At 37.0% G+C, this 20,630-nt stretch overlaps 1 protein-coding gene across 7 annotated transcripts in view; it reads left to right on the forward strand.

Annotated features, from left to right (window-relative positions):
* Window positions 1-20,630, forward strand: part of LOC148733788 (uncharacterized) — a 270,303-nt gene that overhangs the window by 20,412 nt on the left and 229,261 nt on the right. For 3 of the 7 annotated variants that reach the window (XM_088757683.1, XM_088757679.1, XM_088757680.1), the window contains 2 exons: window positions 44-102; window positions 293-2,834. The exons of the other annotated variants lie outside the window; for them this stretch is intronic. In XM_088757683.1, coding sequence (XP_088613809.1) covers window positions 44-102; window positions 293-376 — 143 coding nt within the window. In that variant the 3' untranslated portion in view covers window positions 377-2,834. Of the gene's footprint in view, window positions 1-43; window positions 103-292; window positions 2,835-20,630 lie in introns of those variants that run through there. 7 annotated transcript variants of the gene reach the window in all.

The raw sequence follows: 20,630 nt of genomic DNA on the forward strand, positions 1-20,630 counted from the left end.
TCCCTTATCAAGTCATTGGCGAATCTTGTGTTTTTTCTCCCAGAAACCTATACAGAGAGTTTACATGGCTACATCCCATTGTTATCATATGCCTCGTTTAAGGTAACTTGTGAAGAGTCTTTTCAATAGAAGGCAATATATCTTCTTTTCTATGATTGTTATAATATTTGTTTTGGCTAACGTAAAACTGCCGCTAGGCCAGTACAGTTTTAGCTTCGCGTTATAACAAAAATTGCGCTGTGTTATTGCTTTCCTGATTCAATCTCTTTATTTTCTTATTCTCAACTCATAGGGAACCTTCAAATTTAAAGTTGCACTGTACAACGATGACGAATTCGTGTGGATTTGCTTCGAGGGAGAAGTAGCTATCTACTAATCGTAGCAAGACCCCTTCGCTCTCATTTTTTTGCTTCTTTTTCACTGAGAACGGAATTTGGTTGATTAATAATTCACTAACTTTTCCGCTTGCATTTTATCCAAGAAAAACTTCAAATCTCATGACTAAGTCAAATGTATCAACTGATAATATCGAGATGAAAGTACATGAGGTAGCAGGTCACCTTAAATAGTTATGATAGCAAACTAATTGAGTGATCATTATTATCGATCATTTTTTATAAGCATATCTTTGAATTTTAGGCCGCTACTGGCACAAAATCGAGTTTAAAAAAATAGCTTCAGTTTAGCTTAGCTTTAGCCTGCAGTACAGGCGTCATGTTAGGGCGAGTTAACGTTAAGAAGCGCGCGATTGTTTATTCAACCAGTCGTGTTTAATTTAGAGTTAGAGTCGAGGGTAGGGGTAGAGGGTGGGAAGGGGCAATTTTTTTTTAATTTACCTGTTTGATTGTTTCAAAATTGTTTTAGAAGTTTTCAGGAGGCTCTTGGGCCCTTCTACTCCAAGTGGAGTAAAATACTGTAATTGGCGTGTTAGGTGGAAAGCAAGTTTAGTGGTAAATTTATTGAAATACTCAAACAATTTGTAAGTCGTGGGTACGCGAAGCGTACAAACGATTATAACAATGGGGCAGAATATGCAAATGCATCACTCACTCAGATGTAAACAAATCGATACGTCGACGGCAGACCAATTGATAGCGACCTTCCGAAATTATACGGGAATGCCTCTATCCCATTTCAGAACATGTGTAACGGAGTTAAAGCTCTTTGAAAGACTAAAGGTGTAACTATGAGTGAAGACGCTTAATGCAATCTATTTTCCGCGATCATCTTTCGCCATCATTTGCATCATTGTGGAATATTCCACGCTGTTCCCAGGTGTATTTTGCTTTTAACAAAGCGTGCAGGCCACAATCGTTCCTAAATAGATTTTCGAGCCTTCATTCTTCTCACTGCGAGCCGTCAGTATTTATATCGTTATCTAAAGCTAAAATCATTTGCATTATCGATTTTCCGCGATCATCTTTCGCCATCATTTGCATTATTGTGGAATATTCCACGCTGTTCCCAGGTATATTTTGCTTTTAACAAAGCGTGCAGGCCACAATCGTTCTTAAATACAATTTCAAGCCTTCATTCATCTCGCTGCGAGCCGAAGACGCTTAGTGCAATCGCTTTTCCGTGATCATCTTTCGCCATCATTTGCATTATTGTGGAATATTCCACGCTGTTCCCAGGTATATTTTGCTTTTAACAAAGCGTGCAGGCCACAATCGTTCCTAAATAGATTTTCGAGCCTTCATTCTTCTCACTGCGAGCCGTCAATATTTATATCGCTATCTATCGCTAAAACGAGTAGCCGACGAATTTTTATATAGGGGAAAGCGAAAGCGAAGCGTTGTTTTCGTGACTGGCGAGTTGTTTGATTTTCTGATGGTTTTACCTCTCATCTGTTTGGTGACTACGCAAACATTAATTTGTGAAAATCATTGTGTGTACACCCCTGAACGGTAAAAAATATATCAAGTCGAACAGTTTTGGTCTAAGTCCACATTTTTGTCAACAAAATGAAAATATACTCATGTCGGTTTAAAAGGTGAAAAGTTCGTAACACATACAAAAGCTGTCTTTTTTTTTTTTTTTTTTTTTTTTTTTGAATACTGACATTTCGCGCGCGAAATGAGACTATACGATAGCTTGAAATTCTATTTGAGAACGAAAGTGGCCGCTTTCTTGAAAACAGCATTCAGTGCTCACTTTGTTTAAAACAAAATATGCGAGGAAACGGACAAGGAATATTCCGAAATAGTGCAAATGATCATGAAAGTGATTACTAAAAGGCGATTGCGCGACACTCGGTAAGTTGTAAGATTACTGACATATGTTATCAATGGATCAGGTGAAATAACATTGTTCAAAATTTCTAGTCTGCATTCTGTGCACAATCTGTAGTCTGCTGTCTGCATTTTGTACCTAGTCTGCATTTCGTACCCGGTTTTCAGTCCGTATTCTGTACCGACCGATAGCTAAAGTGTCAATTCTGACCATTCACCCAGCATCACCCCAGCATTTCAGAGTAATACCAAGTAGTTTCAAATGGATCCAGGAATCACCCATTGTGTAATGATGGGCTGTTAATACCAGATAAGTGCAGATAAACTTAACGGTTTCTTTAATCTACACCAGCGGGCACGCCATGTTACAGCACCCATAACTCTATATAACAGTAACGAAATGTCTAAACACTACACATTGGAATTTAATATCTTCAAAACTCATTCAAACGCAATGTATCCACGACTTGTTCACAGTTTCCTTTAATTGATTTTAATAAGTTAGCGAAGAGATCTCTGAGTTTCCGTGACTCGCCGGTCTAAATTGTAAGTTTCAGCAAAACTTTTGCCAAAGATCAATAAATTTATTCCTCCTTGTCAGTATTTGCTTTTTGATTGTTAATTGGAAATAGCTATAAAGTCATTCAATAAATACAATGAGCTCAAAGCTAATTATAATTTGTAAAAGAACAAGGAGACATGTTTCACCGGAGATCTACAGTAGACTATTTGACTTGAACCTTTGTTAAGGCCCGCTCTAAGAATCACGAATGACTCACAAACATGGCCATTAAATGAATGGCCTTTTAAAAGAAGGTTAGCGGATGGTGAACACCAGTTTAACTGCAATGAACTGCTTAAAAACTAGTCACATTCTACCTCGTTGGCATCGTGAAAATATGTAATTTCGGGTAGTTTATGTACTAAACTAAACTGAACTTACAGATTGTCTTCTCCAGAAATAAAACCATTAGATAGTAAAATGTTTTAAATTTTACTGACCCATGCTATTTCTGAAAGGGTGTTTCCCGGATATGAGACAAAATTTTTCATCCTCCCGAAAGGGTCCTATGGCGAACATTCTTTGAAAAAACTTCAAAAAGCCATTAGGTTTTTGTTGCTATCCAATTCATCTTGAGTCTGATAGTTGAGTTTCCCACCACTTTTGATTATGTACGCTTATAATCCAGTAATTATCATTGATGTAAAAATATGTATAGATATAAAAATAAATTTTGCCCAAACTTTTTGTAGCTTTCGGGTTTTCAGCATTTTTAGGCGGGAGCCAAAGCACTTCTGAATATTCGCTGATTTGGTTGTATGAGGTTGTATAAGAAACTCAACTTTATAGACAAGGCTATTTATTCACTTGTACAGTTTGAAACGAATGATACGTGTCTGTTACTAGGGTGACAAACTTCTGCCGAAAGGAGGTGACAATTTTTTTGCAATAAAAAAAAAAAAACTTCACTCAAAAATGCACGTGGTCTTCCCCCTCCCTCTCCCCCATCAGTGAAATTTCCTTGTAAGACACACTATTTGTACAACAAACTAATAGACTAAATTATAGCCGGGAGGAGAGCGTAAGCTATTTACACCTTAGACCTAACCACGAAATAAATTAAATCCTTCTTAGAAAAAAAAACAAAAACAAAAACAAAAAACAAAAACAATAACAAAAAACCAAAAACCTTCAAATCAACAGTATTTTTTCACAGTCTGGTACCAAACATTTGGGAAATGGACACATCATGTCAAAATGTGTCAAGTTCAAATACTTGATAAGCAGCCTTCAAGTAGGTGGGCCCTATGCATTGCACCCCTGCGGACATAAGAGCCAGAATTAAAAAACGCATAAAAAACGTCTTCCGCTACGATCTGAAATTTAAGGCCATTAATATGCAATATGTATAATCGAGTTTCACCGACCAACAAGATCTCGGGGGATTTAATTCAGTTGTGACAAACTGACAGAGAACTTCACAATCAAGAAAAGAAGATGACCTCATTAAACGCAGGTTAACATTAAGTCGTCTTAATTTGTCTGATGTTTTCCTTAAGGTAGAAAGCTCACTGTAGCTATTTGCTGAATTTATAAGGGCGTTTTCAGATAACTTACATTTTGTATTCTACTGCTTCGTTTTCATATTTTTGGCTTCCCTAATATAATAAGTTCATGCATTTTTTAACTCATTTTGCAACCAACTTCTTTTGCAATAAGAAGGTTACAAACGGTTAAAATTTAAGGGCAGCCTATACCAATGTTTAATTTAAAAAGTAGGCACGTCTACAGTGCTCTCCATACAAGTTTTCTGTCTCCGCAATGCTATCCATGAACATTATCGACTTATCGATGCCGCACAGTGAACAAGATTATTATTGATAGACCACTAGTAAGTAAGTGAGCAAGTAGGTAACAACTTTATTTACAGAGGGTAACACATAACAGTTAAAAACCGACGAACCAGTGGCCCTCTATCCTAGGTTAAAAATTAAAAACTATTTACACTTATAAGATAATAATAAAAAATAAATCTAAATCTGCGTATGCACAACTAAAAACTAAGCTAAGAGTTCTTGAATAAAAACATTTTCGAGCAGAACATTTAAAAGAGCCAATGGAGTCTTTCTTTCCAATGTCTAAAGGGATGCTGTTCCATAGTTTTGCTCCACTGGCCTGAAAAGTTCGCCCCCCTTTCCATTTTTCTATTATAGGAGGGGCACACTAAGTTATATTTTCCATAGCGACTGGTTCTGGTGTGTCGGTCTGAGTTTCTCGTCAAAAGTTCTGTTATAATACCCCTGTATTTAAAGGGCCATTTTCATCCGAGATCCTTTGCAGTCGTTTGTTTTTGTTTTGGAATCGCGTTATTGTTAAATGGCGAACTCTGATAGTCATTCACAAACACTATTAAAAAGAAAAACAAAGATTTGGTGAAGAACACAGTAAACAAATTCGCAGCTAAATATTTGAGACTGAAAAATCATAAATCGAGTCTGTGTATAAAACTTGTACAAAGCTTACTTGATGTTGAAGGAAATTGTTCGGCTTCAACACTAAATAAGATATAAACAAATGACCAATATTGGCCAAAACTGATTTACTTTACGCATTTCAATTATAGAATAATGACTTGTACAAATGAGATCGCTTACATACATATCTCAGGATCTCAAGTAAAAATCAGTCAAATAATTATTCTCACCTCGAAAAAATCTCCCCGGAGTCTCTAGTTCCATCGTAGGAACAATGCAATAACATTTCTGCAAAAGCACTGTCTGTAGTGTTACCGAAACCCATTGTTGTTTTCCTTGCCCTCCATAAATCATACACAGACTCTCGAAGTCGAACAACCTTTGCCGAGCCGGGCAGACCCGGCCTTCCTCTATACCGCTTCTTCGGCGGCATCAACTTTTCAAATGACGTTTTTGACCGTCATACATGTAAGAATTAAAAACTATTTACTGATATGGATACTACGATAGTTTGTTGTTCGCACATGATTCAAGATGGAACTTTGAAAGTCCTAATTAGTAAGATGGAAGAAGATATCAAAGCGATTCCGCAACTTCGAGGAAAATAGCGTATGTTTCAGATATGAAAAATGATCTGGGCGCGCAAGGCATCTCGGTTGAAAATGGGCCATTAAAAACCCATTTTTCATCACTGCAAAGTATTCAAAATAGTTTTAACTATTATGACGTAAAAAACGTCAGGGTATAAAGCGCTTATACGATTCATACCTTGATAGCTACAACGGTTTACACCCTGAAGTTTTTTTATGTGCACTGAGTATCGAAAAGATTTTGAGATTTGTAATTGATTTGGATGAAGAACATTTCGTTTTAGCTAGTGAATAATTACCAGTTTTGATACATTTGTGTCGATTTTTTTTACGTTGACATAGGTTAACAAGGCGTAGTTTGGGCTTCTTATTTCCTTTTTCAGAGTGAAAAAAAAACTCATTTTAACAGGAAAAAGAAAAAAAGAATAAAGGACAGAACAAAATTGAGCACTATCTCATAATTATTACACGACTCGGGCAGTCAGAGGGCCAATAACTAAAATCAACCAATCAAAATGCTCTATTGCCGGTCAATATTCTCTCAGTATTGGACCGGGCACTGTCCCTAATGGTCCCGAATGATACCGCTATTATACGTGTCCCTTTGAACTTCAGTCGTCTAATAAATCTCTTATTAACCAAGCTTGCTGGGGATCGTACCGGAAGAATATCGGCCCTCGGTCTTTTTTGTACGGACCGAGCGCAGCGATGTCCGTACTGTCAAGACCTTGGGCCGATATTCTCCCAGTACGACCCTCGCGCTTGGTTAATAAGATACATATATTTTATCCCTTATTTAAAACGAAATAATGGACATTTGACTTGGGAAGATATTATCATACCAAGTAAAATGATAAAAATATTCACATTTAGGAACAAAATTTAAGAATTCAAGAAATTTGACCGCCAGTAAATTACCAATGAGGGTATATTATAAAATGTGACAAAGGTAATCAGGTGACCGGTAAGGGGTGGTGAATTTTATTAAAACACAGTAAAACCCTCCACCACCCCAGTCCCCCTACGATGAATAATGATCGGTCCCTTATTTACAGTCATAATTCTTAGATTACGATGCCTAAAGCTAGGTTTAATGGGTTCATAGATGCCTTCTTATGTCCAAGTTTTGGTTACTGCAACTATAAAATAAATCAGTTATAAACGAAAACTAATGCCACATCATTCGATTTACTTAAATAACAATAATGGCAGGATTGATTAATAGTAAGTACAGAGAAGTTTGCCTCAAATGTTGTTCAAATTTGGCATTTTAAGCATATGGAACGAGAAGTTGATTTGACCGTATTCATTTCTGTTAAAAGTCATCAAACTATGATATCATTACAAACCGATCTTGATTTTTAACCTGTCCTAAATTAAGCACATTTTTAGCAGGAATCACTATCTACAAAGTTCAGTTCCATCTATTAAGAAACTTTCCTAACTTATGTAGATCATGAAACAAGTTTAGGCAAACCTCCTGCTGTCAAATTGTAAAGCTTAATCCCGGAAACTTGGCATTCGGTTTCACCAGATTACTCGACCTCTCTATTGACAAAAACATGACGGTCTCTCTTTAAGATGGCTTTGAAAAATATCATGCGGTATAGAATGTCGACAGCTGGAACACGAAAGATATTAGTTTACTGAGCATGAAAGCTGCTAGTGCCTGTCCTCAGAAGCTGATGATATCAACCTCAAGGTAAGTGTTTGAACATCACTTTTTAGCCCAAGGAATTGCTCATATTTGAAAGACTGGAGCATCTTTTTTCAGTTTTCGAATTTAAATTCAAACTCTAAAGCTGATTTAGAAGTACATGACGGAGGAGGGAAATGGGTGAGTTTCTCGCTTTATCTACATGTGTGTTACAATGGGGTAATGATAAGCATTTGTAAGCTGATATAAAAAACCGTCTCTCTATTTGTTATTTGTGGCCTGTTAGCTCGGCCATTTCCCCCCTCCCCCCCCCCCTCCCGCTGCTTTTGAGTGGAACCTACCGGGGGTATATGTGATATTGGCATCGAAATACTCCTCAGGGGAAAGCACCGGTCATGGTTAAAGTGTGAACCTCAACGTATCATAGGGTGGACCTGGGAAGCATTAAGAAAATAAACACCATCTACTTATCAAATATTTATTGAAAATACATCCTCTGTAAGACAAAATTTTCAGGCCTAATAACATACAAAAGCATAATTTCAGCTTGTTCATCTGACTAGAACACTTCAATTAATTGCACACTGTGCAGAATGCTAAAATTTGAGTTCAAAAGTTTGACGTTAAAAATAAATCTATTGACAGTGAAGCTGCAAGAGCACAACAAAACAAAATGGCGGAAAGGAGAGGGGAAAGTTACATCGTTTTAATTCAGAGTTTTAGTATGAGCCGGAGGCCAGAATAAAATTCTGGTGAAGTTTCATGTAGCAATTCAAACGAAAGACGGGGAAGACTACGAGTGTGATACTTTCTTGTAATGATTACTGCTGTCGACCCATATCTAGCAGAAAACATAATACAAATGCTCGATTATTCGTTGTCATCCCCATCATGCTATGGTTATTTTCCTTGTTATCCTCATCATAATCATCATTATCACTTTCCTTATCACAGATGCAGCTTTGCGAGCTCAGGCTGAATTTCCGCGTCGTTATTGCTCAAAATAAACCTCTAGCCTGAAAAAAGATTATTTACTTAATGACTGAGTGCGAGGAAAAATAGTAGAATGAAAAATAGTAAAATGGTATAGTCGTTGGGCATCAAGGACCGAACAGATTACCTCTATGATTAAATTATTAATGTAACGCTAATCATGAGAGTGTACAGCTAATTTGTTATAGTAAACATAAAATAAACACACTCACTCACTTGGGAACAGCTCTAGCGGTGGTCGATCATTAGAAAGTGGAGGTAGCGGCAAGACAAAATCCCTCGATACGTTTCCCTCTTTACAGTTGAAACCAACCACGTCTTTTTTTCTTTTTTCAACGAGAAGGGAAAAACTATACTTTGTTTTCGTTATGTTCTAGATTGCAAAGTGTTCAGTTTGATGTAGCTTACACATACGCATGGGATTTTTGTTTTGAAAGGTTTATCTCAACATGGGAGGAAAAAAACAAAAATTAGAATTAAAATTTAAAAGACCGCTTGGACCTGGTGCTGCTGTGAATGAATGAATGAATGAAAAACTTTTTTTAAGTGTCTATGTTTTTAGCTATAAGCTAATGGGGGACACTAAAAAATTTAAAAGTCAAATACATTTACATATATAGATAATAGTAATTGACAGTAGATAATTAAAAAGATTATAAAGTTATTTAATTAAGTTTTAAATTTCAACAAGAGTTTAAAGGTCGACTTTTCTTAGGATCTTCTCGAATGAAATTAGAGTTTCTATCGTTCTTAGGTGTCTTGGTAACTTCGACCAAATGAGAGGTCCCGTATGTTTAATAGAATTCCTACCAAATCTTACAGTATCGAATCTTGGCAGTTCGAAGTCACTGTTCCGTAAGTTATACTGAGTGTTCTTTATATTAAATAAGTCAGAAATATTCTCGGGTACGAGACTATGCTTAACTTCTAACGTCAAAGTGGCCATGTCTTGTAGTTGGCGATTGTACAACGCCGGTAGTTTGGCGCGACTTAAAAGTTCTTGATAGGACGCTGATCTAGTTTTGTACACCGCCCTAACTGCTCGCTCCTGAATCCGCTCAAGCTTTCTCCGATCCGATGCATTACAAAAGTGCCATACTAGATTACAGAAGGTTAGATGGGGCAAAATTGAAGACCTGTAAAGTGATAGTTTAGCATTACAGGGTATCAAATTGCGTAGCCGCAGTAGGACCCCTACTTTTTGACTGACCTCAGAGCATAGATCACTGATATGACTAGTAAAACTCAATTTTTCATCGATTTAAACTCCCAAAAGCCGTATTTCCCCCATTCTCTCAATGGTATGACCGTCAACAGAAAAGTTTTGATTATCGTCGTCTTTGTCAACATTTCTTTTGTCTTTTCTTTCTATTATGTCATAAATCAAGGCTTAACTCAACAACGGCATAAAAAAAAAAAAAAAAAACGAAAAGTGTCCGGTCTTCTTGTGCCCACGGTCGCTTTGTACCCAAATGCAATTGATCTCTACCCAAGTTTGAGTCGGTTCGTACCCAAACCGCCGATCGATTCTTACCCGCCCAAAATAAACATTTATTCGAAATACCTTATGAACAACCGCGTGAAAAGATGCTCAACTCAGATAGTGCCTTCGACGTACGAAGATTTCCGAAAAGCCAGCCGTTACAACAGTAACAATCCCCAGTACTAATCTCACCCAGAGGATCAGACTAACACCATCAAACATGGCTCCTGGGTTCAAACCCTTTTACTTCTTGTATTCGTGACAGGCTCGTAAGATAAAGCAGAAAAAAATTAAAATTTACTCCATGGCCTTTCATTCCTTTTGGAGCTATAGTTGATGCTGCCCTAACAATCACACCTGATAAGTTGATGTCCGTGAAACATGGGAGATCGGTGACCTACCAAATATTATAATAGAGTTCTGATACAACGCGTGTTCTCATTGGTTGAATGAAAGGGCGTGCTCTATCAGATCATAGAGCATGGAAATGAGCTAAAGCTGTCCCGCCATCAGCCAATTTGTGCCATGTCTACTGAGGTTTTTTTCGTTAATTGAAAGAGAAATTTCGGAATAAGGCGGTAGGCAAGTAGCAACCGAATAACAAAACAAAGGTTTGTAAACATGCCAAGCGCCGTAACTTGCATTAGTATGACGGATGTAGAGACGAAAACCCTCAAAGGGGGAACGAAATGGACAGTCTGAGTGCTAAAGGTTTTCACTCTCAGTTAGATCGTAAACTTACGTAAACAAAAAAATATCAAACACAATTAACACTTTTATAGTATATATAGTTTTGTGTTTAAAACAAAACAGAGGTGGGGAGAAAGACGAAACGTAGTCGAGTGTTTTTCCATATACTTATTATGTGCTCTAGAAACTTCCTGCGTGCTTTACAAGAGAAAATAGCACAGTCAAGGCTTCTCTATTTGTTAATTTACGTTCGTGTCCTCGTGATTTAAAATTTGATCAAAAGTGACTCAAACGATTTGCAAATCTTAAGATATTTTTGTCTCTTTGTGCTACTTTAGTTTTTTTTCCCTCCAAGAAATTCACAAAGATGAAGCACAAAAATGTTACATTGTAATTAGCAAACCAAGATAACCTTGTATAGTAAACCGTGGTTAAAATGAAATCCGTTTATTCAAGGTGGTAACCGGAAAGAACTGAAATTATAAATTAAACACACGCTGTATATATGCATGCAAATCCCGAACGTATTATATCACTGCATTAGTATTCGCATTTTGGCATCGTTATAAGCTACACCTTGCTTGTGAATAAAAACATCCGTTTCCAAACCTCACGTAACTTAGTTAAGGCCCCTTTTAATTTACCAAAATGCGATGAGTACTTTAATAAAATTTAACCTTCAATTTTGACTCAGAAAGTCTTGCTTAATTGTCAAGACAACTCGACAAAAATTATTTTAAAAAAATCTTCGATGAAATTTAAACAGATACAAAATTATATATGGTCCTTGTATACCTCGCTCGTTATTGAAAATGTTATTTCCCATTGTAAATAGAATAACATAAACATTGTTTTTGTACTAGAAAAACAGTTCCTCAAATCTCATGAAACAAAAAGGTCATCTTGGCAGCCTAAAGTTCCTCAGTAAGTAGTTTCCAGACCTGTTCCTGCCTAGAATATACAGTGACAAACGAGTTTCCTATTCAGTGGAGGAAGAGAAGGAAAATTCATTCTGAAGAGGGTGATAATACTCTCTCAAGCTAAGCTATTCATGGAAGACTAAAAACTAAAAACAATTAGTCATTGAATACGTTTATCATTACAAAATGTCACGATAAAGCATTAGAAGACGATCCGCTGCAATAGTTAGACGGTCCATAATTTGAGTATAACTAGCTCAAGCAGCCAGAGGGTTTAGGTTTCACTTAATTTTTTTTTTCAAAAATCGACAGGCATTTATCGGTGTCAAGGTAATAAAAAATTGACCCCCCAAATACTAGAAAAGAATTAAAACAAGGAAGAAGAAGAATAGCTTAATTTACAATGTTAAAGGTAACTCTCAAGAAAGAAGTATTTTCTTAACCCTGCGTTTTCTCCATACTGTTCTCCATACGTTTCCTAAGGTGCTGACCAGGAGAATTTGCTTAACAATCAAGCGTTTCTTAACTTGGCGATTATTTCCTTTATTCTCCTGACCTTAATGAATGAACGATTCAGGGCTGATATTGTCAGGAGAAATTAGATACTTGTCACTCTTAGGGGTCAAGGGGTTAAACTTCCGGGTCATCAGTCAGTGGACGGCACTTAGTGGGACACCTGCTAATGTTAATTGTTTTCCGTCACAGGAAACACAACACTGTTTTACGGTAAATTTGCCTGTCGTTATGCACTAATCGCCGGAATTAATGTCTTGAAGAAAACCCCAATGAGCTTTGGTCATCAAGAGCTCTAAAGAAACCAATGCCTTTGATTTTCTGAATTGGAGGGACAGAAATACACTATCTACTTAAACTTTTGTAAGCATCGGCAATATTACTTATTGCCTATTAGTAAACCTTGGTATGATCCTTACCATATGAACACGCAAAACAATCAGAGGGAGATTTTCCTGGATGACGCGATTCTGGAACGTACGTACCCGTGCTACAATTCTTACATCTTACTTGACCCATTTCATCTTGATAAAAGCCACCGGCTTTATGATGAGAATGTCCTTTTGGATGTAAATTCCTTCCTAAACTAGATTTTGATTGGCAGGTAATCGATGAAATTTATATATCGAAGGTCATACTAGCTATACCTAAGCTCATAAGGGGTCAAACGCAATATCTACCGCCTGGTAGGGCTTCCCAAATTACGCAAAGCAACTTTTAAAGCAAGAGATTCCGCGTAAGTTATCTCCTGCTTGGGGATTAAAAAATCGCAATGAATTGCTTTCTAAGAAGTTTAATAAGAACAATCTACTGATTCAAGAGAGAAAATCCTTTTTAAATTCTACGATAATGTTACATTTTGTATTTTTTTGAAATATTTTTTCCACGAATACTTTCGCTCGAACCTCGATTTCAGAACAACTCATCTGTGTTTCAAAAAATGAAAATCAGTTCTTAACTTTTGAACTAAAAGATTATATTTTGAAATCAACTTAGTATTAACCTCATTGAGTTGAATTTCTTGAACGTGGGTTTGAAAGTTTTTATTTCTCAAGAGGTAGGATTCTTGCAGAGACAGGTATTTAACGTTGACTATCGCTAGACAAGTTATAGAGAAACTTACTGGAACGGTTTATGTTCATTGATTGCCCCTAGACCGTCTCTGTCGTATTTTAAAGAAAATTAGTGATCCCGTCATACTGCTTCATCATTTATCCACTAATTCAATTAATGAAATTATTATATCTACAGGAGAATTCAAAAGATAAATAAACAAATAAAAAGATAAAACAGCATTACCTGCTGGACATGTTCTGCAATTGCCTTCGCTATAGGTACCAGCCACGCAAAACAAGGAGTTCTTACATACGAACCACCCTTTATTAGGATGACAATCATCGCATGTCAGGCCCGAATGTTCTAGAGACCCTACAACTCCGCCACTTGCTGCGGCTTTGTTGGTCAGAATTGTAAAGAACGATTCAGATGGGGCACATATGCATATATATAAAAAAAAGGACGTTTTTGGATCAGCGCTCATATTAAAATACATAAAAATAGGTATGAATTTAAATTAAAAAATTAATACTTCTGGCGAGAAATACACAGTTCCTTCTTCTGGTGCATTTATTTACTTGATCTTGTTACTGTGAAGAAACCCGAGAACAGTAATATAAAATATAATGGTGTTTGTATCTCACAGATTAAATCACGTGAATATATCCATTCCTGACACTCTTATTGGATTTGAAACTTTTCTGTATGTGTTCCGGCACTCTTTAAACAATCTTACACATAAGAAGACAATCGCCTCCCGGTTAGCTCAATTGGTTAGAGCGCCGGATTGTGTTGTGCGGGAGGTCGATATATATCACAAAACTACTCCCGGCGTGGTAAATCAGATAATCACTAACTTAATCAAATTAAATGAGTCTGCGTGCGGTTTCACGAGTGTTCATTTTTCTAGGCTTTTTTCGTTGAGTTTATTTTCAGTTCAATGTAGGCTCGATTTCTTCACAGTTTATCTACGAAAGTAAATAATGATGATGATGATAACATTAGTAATAACAGCGATAATGATAACTTTGATAATAATAACAATAACTTATAATGATGATATCGACTTTATCAAAGCATTTCCACGTAATTACTACGTCGGCCATAATAAGTCTGTGATTAAGATATTAAGTGTCCCTGTCTGAGAAAGTGTTCCAGGGGCCAGAACTGATGGCCAACTGATTTGGCTGAAACTTGGCACAAAACTTGGGTGTGATAAGAGATCTCAAAAGTCGCTTTGGCTCACTTCTTGGGCTGTTTGCTCTAGAGCTTGAGGGGAGGTTCCATTTGTGGCCTATGTAGTCATTTGTTTCTGTTTGCTTTGATTTTTTTTTTTTTTTTTTTTTTTAGTTTCTACGCTTACACGCGAGGGTCCGCTCATAATATGGAAAGGAAATTTTACATTATTTGGGATTTTCTTCGATCTTTGGAGTAAGTGATACTTCTAAAATATGTATTGAGGTTTTGGAGATACCTCCAGGAATTTTAAAGCGGAAAGAAATCACAGGGAAATACCTTTTCCTTGTTCGGCTGTGTGCTGTGTGTTTTTGCCAATTTGATAATTCTAGGGTATTCGTATCGGGTTTGACGCACACGAAGTTCTTCTCGCACAAAGCAGCGAACTAAGTCCATTGACGGTGTAAAAGGAAACCATTAGGAGAAAAACTGCAGCGTGTTAAGGAGAAAATTCATGGATGATTAGGTGGATTATGGATAAAGTCGAACACGGAGCCGCCAAAATGCCTTTAAAGGGCGCCAAAATGCTAGTAAAGATTTCGCCTCTGTCTTCGACTCTACATCCATTTAAGAATACAGCCATCGAAATTTTTTTTTATGATGATATTCTCTGTCCATTTATTGACAACATTCAGTGGCTATGATTTATCAAAGAAAAGTAAAATGCAAAGAAGTGGTCTGAAATCTTTGGCTTTATGGACGTCCTTTATGCGGTGAGTTGTTAGTTAAATTTCATAAACTATGCCTCTGCGAACATAATTTTTTCTTTGGCGAAAAAACCCGCTAATTAGTCAGCACAAAATGGATAGGGGCAGTGTTGGAAGGTAAACAACGTGTTTTTATAAATATCTCGGGTCGTTCTAGTTTTACTAGATACTAAAATACAGGATAACGCTCTGTTTAGCATGAAGTACTTGGTAACATGAGCCACTCACAGAGTCTTTGAATAGGATCATGCCAATTGTGACAAAAATAGAGAATTGACCGCCAGAAATTATGGTTGATCATAGAATGTGTCAGAGGTAATCAGGAGACAGGTGGGAGCAACAGGGGAATTTTATCAAAACATAGTAAAACCCTCCGATTCCCCCCCCCCCCCCCCTTCTTAGACACCTCTACCTTCCCACAATAAATAATGATGAGTCCCTTACCTACAGCCACAAATCTTAGATTTGATGATTACGATACCTCAAGGCGAGGTTTAATGGGTTTAGAGATGCCTTCATTTGTCCCAGTTTGGGTTACTGCAATGATAAAGTATATCAGTTAAAAATAAAACCTTTTATTTTTAATTAAGAGCAATAATGATGAGAGTGATTAACACTAAGTACAGAGAAGCTCGTTTCAAAGGTTGTTCAAATTTGATATTTTTAGCATATGGAGCAGAGAGGTTTGGTTTGACCATATTCAGTTCTGTTAAAGGTGACCGTACTGTGATAGCATCACAAACCGATCTTGATGATTAACCTCTACTAAATTAAACACATTTTTAGCAGGAATCACCACCTACAAAGTTCAGTTTAATCTATTGAGAAACTTCCCTAACTGATATAGATCATCAAACAAGTTTAGGGAAACCTCCTGCTGGCAAGTTGCAGAGCTTAATCCCAGAAACACGGCATTCGGCTTGACCAGATGTTACGGGAAAATTTTGTGATCTTCCCTGTAGAAGTTTAAGCATATGTATTCCTTGTTTTCGGAACTTTAGCGTTCACAATTCATGCGAGTTTCTTTCATTGTGATGTTTTAAAAATATAGAAAGCCACAAGTAATTTTGAATAGCCAAGTCAAATTGTACAGCCGGCCTCTAGGTACTTTTCGTGTTCAATTCTAGCGAAAAATTTGGTAAATAAGAGTGTTAAGGGTCTTTCTGGCAAAATTAGTTCTCATGGTAGTTGGCAGCTGAGTTTATACTGTCTCGTAATTTTAAATTCCTTTCATACGATAGTTTCCACACCAACCTTGAATAGATAAGCAGAAACTTTTAATTGCTTTTCCACTCTTATTTCCTAGGCTGTGCTACTGTAATTAAGATATTCTTCATACCAGGGCTGTGAATTCTCACCTAAGTTCCCTACTTTTAATGGCCGAAAGTTTATTGAACCTGCTTTTTCATTTTCGAAATAGAAATATTTCCATGTAAATCATTTTGCTTTAAAGAGAAGGTTTCCGTTTCTTTGTAATTTTTATTTGAATACTGTCAGTTTAGAATTAAAATACAAACTCTTAAAGGGATCCTTCACTGTTTTCAAAGATATCGCTTAAAATGCTCTATAAGTGTCCAAAAGAAGATTTTTCGAACAGAAAAAATTTCTCCCTGCTTAGATTTTTTGTTTTGGCCTCTCAAAGAAGGCCATCGTGACCATTGCGAACGTCCCGCAATCGCCCTTTTGATCGGCGCGCAAGGCTTTCTGGGTTGATGATGTAATAATAATAATAATAATAATAATACAATAATAATTTAATATTTATATTGCGCAAATTAACATGTGGATATGATCAAATGCGCATCACAACACTTTTCGGGGGACTTTGGCCGGACTACATCAGCAGTTTACAAACAATCGAAGTAAACGTATTTGAAGATGCCCCCCTCCCCCCAGTTCCCAGTAAACAGGCCAGACCACATCACAGTAATCTCGTGAGTGGGTTCTTTAAGGTCCCCTGCCTAACCGAATTATCTAATTAATAGATGCAGGAGACGGGACCTACAGTTTATTCGTCGTTATCCGAGAAGACTAGAGTGTCTATCCATTTCTTGATATTATAGAAAGGTAGCGCATTCTCCTCAGTTATTTTAAGACCTTGAGTGTTGGTCCGGCCGGAGCTCGAACCTTCGACCTCGACCTCCCGCACAACAATCCAGCGCTCTAACCAATTGAGCTAACCGGGAGGCGGTTAATGATGTAACATGGTTGCTCGATTCCATTACCCTCGGTAAAATTGGCGGCAAAATGCGGCATTGCGTTGCGTTTGATTGTAATATTCAAGCTAAAAACAAGGAAAACTAGCCCAAAATTCGTTTACACAAACTTCCAAATGATGCAGCGATTCGACGAGCTTGGATTCATGCTGTTGGAAGGACATCCTTGCCCAAAGATCCACATCTGTGTTCGAAGCACTTCGAAGAGCATTGTTTTGAAGAGTCTTATCTCATGGAAGTAAGATTAATAGGGTCTAGTAATTCAAAGAAATCGCTTAAGCCTGGCGCCATTCCAACGCTTTTTTTCTCACAAACGTCTGAAGGGTGGACGCGCATCAAGTGTTCAACGTGCGGAGAAGAGAGAACGCGAGAGAAAGCGACACTAGGCAAGTTGTACTAATTAAAACAATCAAACACAAATACAACTCGCCTCGAGTTGAAAACACACAACTTTACCTAAATTCTTCCTTTATAACTAACTTCTATTTCCACAAGGTCGTAGTGGTAGCAAGTATGATAAATATTGTAAGAAATAGACAACTTTTTTGAGAGACATGTTTCGGCATGCCTCTGCCATCTTCAATCAATGAGTAACAGAACGTGGGTAATTATATAACAGACAAGCAGATGAATAAAATACTTACAGTATGATGTAATACAAAAGCGGGTACTAATTACAACGTGATACCAAACATCAAAGGCGTGAACTAAAACGCTAAAAAAGTGTTATAATGCTGTAATTGTTTGTTAAGTTCAGGTTTGATCTTGAGCTAATCTTTTTCTTGGTTTCCACGAGGAAACATGGCTAAATAATTTTAACCAGTTGACTCGCCTTCTACTTTATAGTAGACGACACCTTCTGTGTCTTCCACAATGAACAGGATGCAATGTCATTTTTTGATTACATTAATTCACGGCACCATAACATAAAATTCACTTTCGAAAAAGAGAATGATGGTAAACTCTCCTTTCTTGATATATTTATTGACAACTATTCGAATGATTGTGTTTTTTCAGTTTTTCATAAAAAAAACCTACACTGGTCTCCTAACAAATTTCTTTAGTTTTATTCCATTATGCTACTAAATTCGCAATATCCGAACTCTTATTGACCGTATCTAAAAATCAACAACACCTCTTCCGGCTGTCAAAACGATCTCAAGAAACTTTCCGACACTTTAAAATCTGATTCTTTTCCTTCGCATATTATTGAAGGAGCTTTCAAGCGGTATTTTGACGGGTCCACCTCTCAAAATAGCCGGAACATTGATGACAATAATACAGGTCACTTTAAACTCCCTTTTGTCGGCTATTATTCTAAAATAGCGAACCTCAAACTCCGACAACTCACTAAGTGCTTTTGTAAATCGGACCTAAACATCAAACTAGTTTTCACTTCTTTGAAAATTAAAAACATGTTCAGTGTTAAAGATGGTACTCCTGATGCTCTAAAATTCATGTTAGTTCATTAATTTTCTTGTGCGGGATGTAATTCCCGTTATATTGGCGAAACTAGGGGCCACTTCTCTACTAGGGTAAAGGAGCACACGGAAAGTGATAAAAACTCGCATATTTTTAAACATTTCAACACGTCTCCTTCTGGTAAGAACAAATACTCCCTTTCTTACTTTATTATCGTGGATTCTGCTAACAACTCAATTGATTTAAATCTCAAAGAAGCTTTTTTATATAAATAAGAAGCTTTTTTATATAAATAAGATCAAACCTGAACTTAACAAACAGTTACAGCATTATAACACTTTTCTAGCGTCTTAGTTCACACCTTTGATGTTTGGTGTCACGTTGTAATTAGTACCCGCTTTTGTATTACATCATACTGTAAATATTCTTTTCATCTACTTGCCTGTTATATAATTACTCACGTTCTGTTACTCATTGATTGAAGATGGCATAAGCATGCCGAAACATGTTTCTCAAACAAGTTGTCTATTTCTTACAATGTACAGTTAATTAGTTACAGTAAGCATGGAATCAACGCACTCACTCGCTTAGGAACAACTCTAGCGGTTGTTGATTGTTAGAAAGTGGAGGTAGCGACAGGAGAAAATCCCTCGATACGTTTCCCCCTTTACAGTAGAAACCAAACAGGTTTTTTTTTTCTTTTTTCAGCTTGAAGACAAAAACCTTACTTTATTTTCGTTATGTTCCAGATTGTTAAGTGTTCAGTCTAATGTTGCTTACACGTAAGCACGGGAAGTTTAATTTTAAAGGCTTACCTTGACCTAGGAGAGCAAAAAAAAAAAATCATTTTGAAAGACTGCTTGGACCTGATGCTTCTGTTTCTCTTGTCTTTTTTTCTTTTGTGTCATAAATCAAGGCTTAACTCAACGGGGGCATAAAAAATAGTATCCGATCCGGTCTTCTTGTGCTCACAGTCGTTTCGTAACCAAATGCAGTTGATTTCTACCCATGTTTTAATCGGTTCTTGCCCAAACCGCTGATCGATTCTTACCCGCCCAAAATATACATTTCTTCGAAATACCTAATGAACAAGCGCGTGAACAGATGTTAGTTGTTGCCCATAACAAGTTAGGATCACTCAAGGGAAAAACCTCTCGGAGCTAATGCTTTTGTTCCTTTTCTCTATCATTTCCTTTTTGCATTACCTCAATTGGTTTGTAAGTGACTCAAAAAAAAAAAGTTTTCAATGTTGCAAATTTTTTTCAAATATTAAAAGCCACAATAAGGTCAATACTTGCATTCTCATATCGAGAGGTCCGATCACCCACGTGAGAGTAGTCCCTAAATGGATTGAGGTTTCGACGTGACAATCTCAGCGGAAGTCAATATGTATTGACGGGACTCAACTCAGATGGAGACTTCGAAGTACGAAGATGTCCGAAAAGTCAGCTTTTACCACGGCCAACAATCCCAAGTACCAATCTCACCCGGAAGAGCTGACTCACACCATCAAACATGACTCCTGGGTTTAAACCATTTTACTTCTTGTATTCTTCACAGGCTAGTGCGATAAGACAAAAAATGGAAATTTTCTCCATGGCCTTTCACTACTTTTGGAGTTAACGTTGACGCTGGCCTAATATTCACACATGGTGAGTTGATGTCCGTTAAACATGAGAGATCGGTACTTCATGATCTATCTAAGAATAGAAAAATTGTAATAAAGTTCGGATACAACGCGAGCTGACATTTATTGGATGGGCGGCTCTGTCAAAGTCTATAGCATGGAAATTAGCTAAAGCCGTCCCGCCATCTGCCAATGTCTAGCTTTTTTTCGTTCACTGAAAGGGAATTTCGGAAAAAGGGAGCAGTCTAGTAGCAGCAAAAAGAACAAAACAAAGGTTTGGAAATATGCCAAGCACCGTAACTTGAATTATTAT

This window comes from Stylophora pistillata, chromosome 4, assembly GCF_964205215.1.
Source record: "Stylophora pistillata chromosome 4, jaStyPist1.2, whole genome shotgun sequence".
Taxonomy (NCBI): Eukaryota; Metazoa; Cnidaria; class Anthozoa; order Scleractinia; family Pocilloporidae; genus Stylophora; species Stylophora pistillata.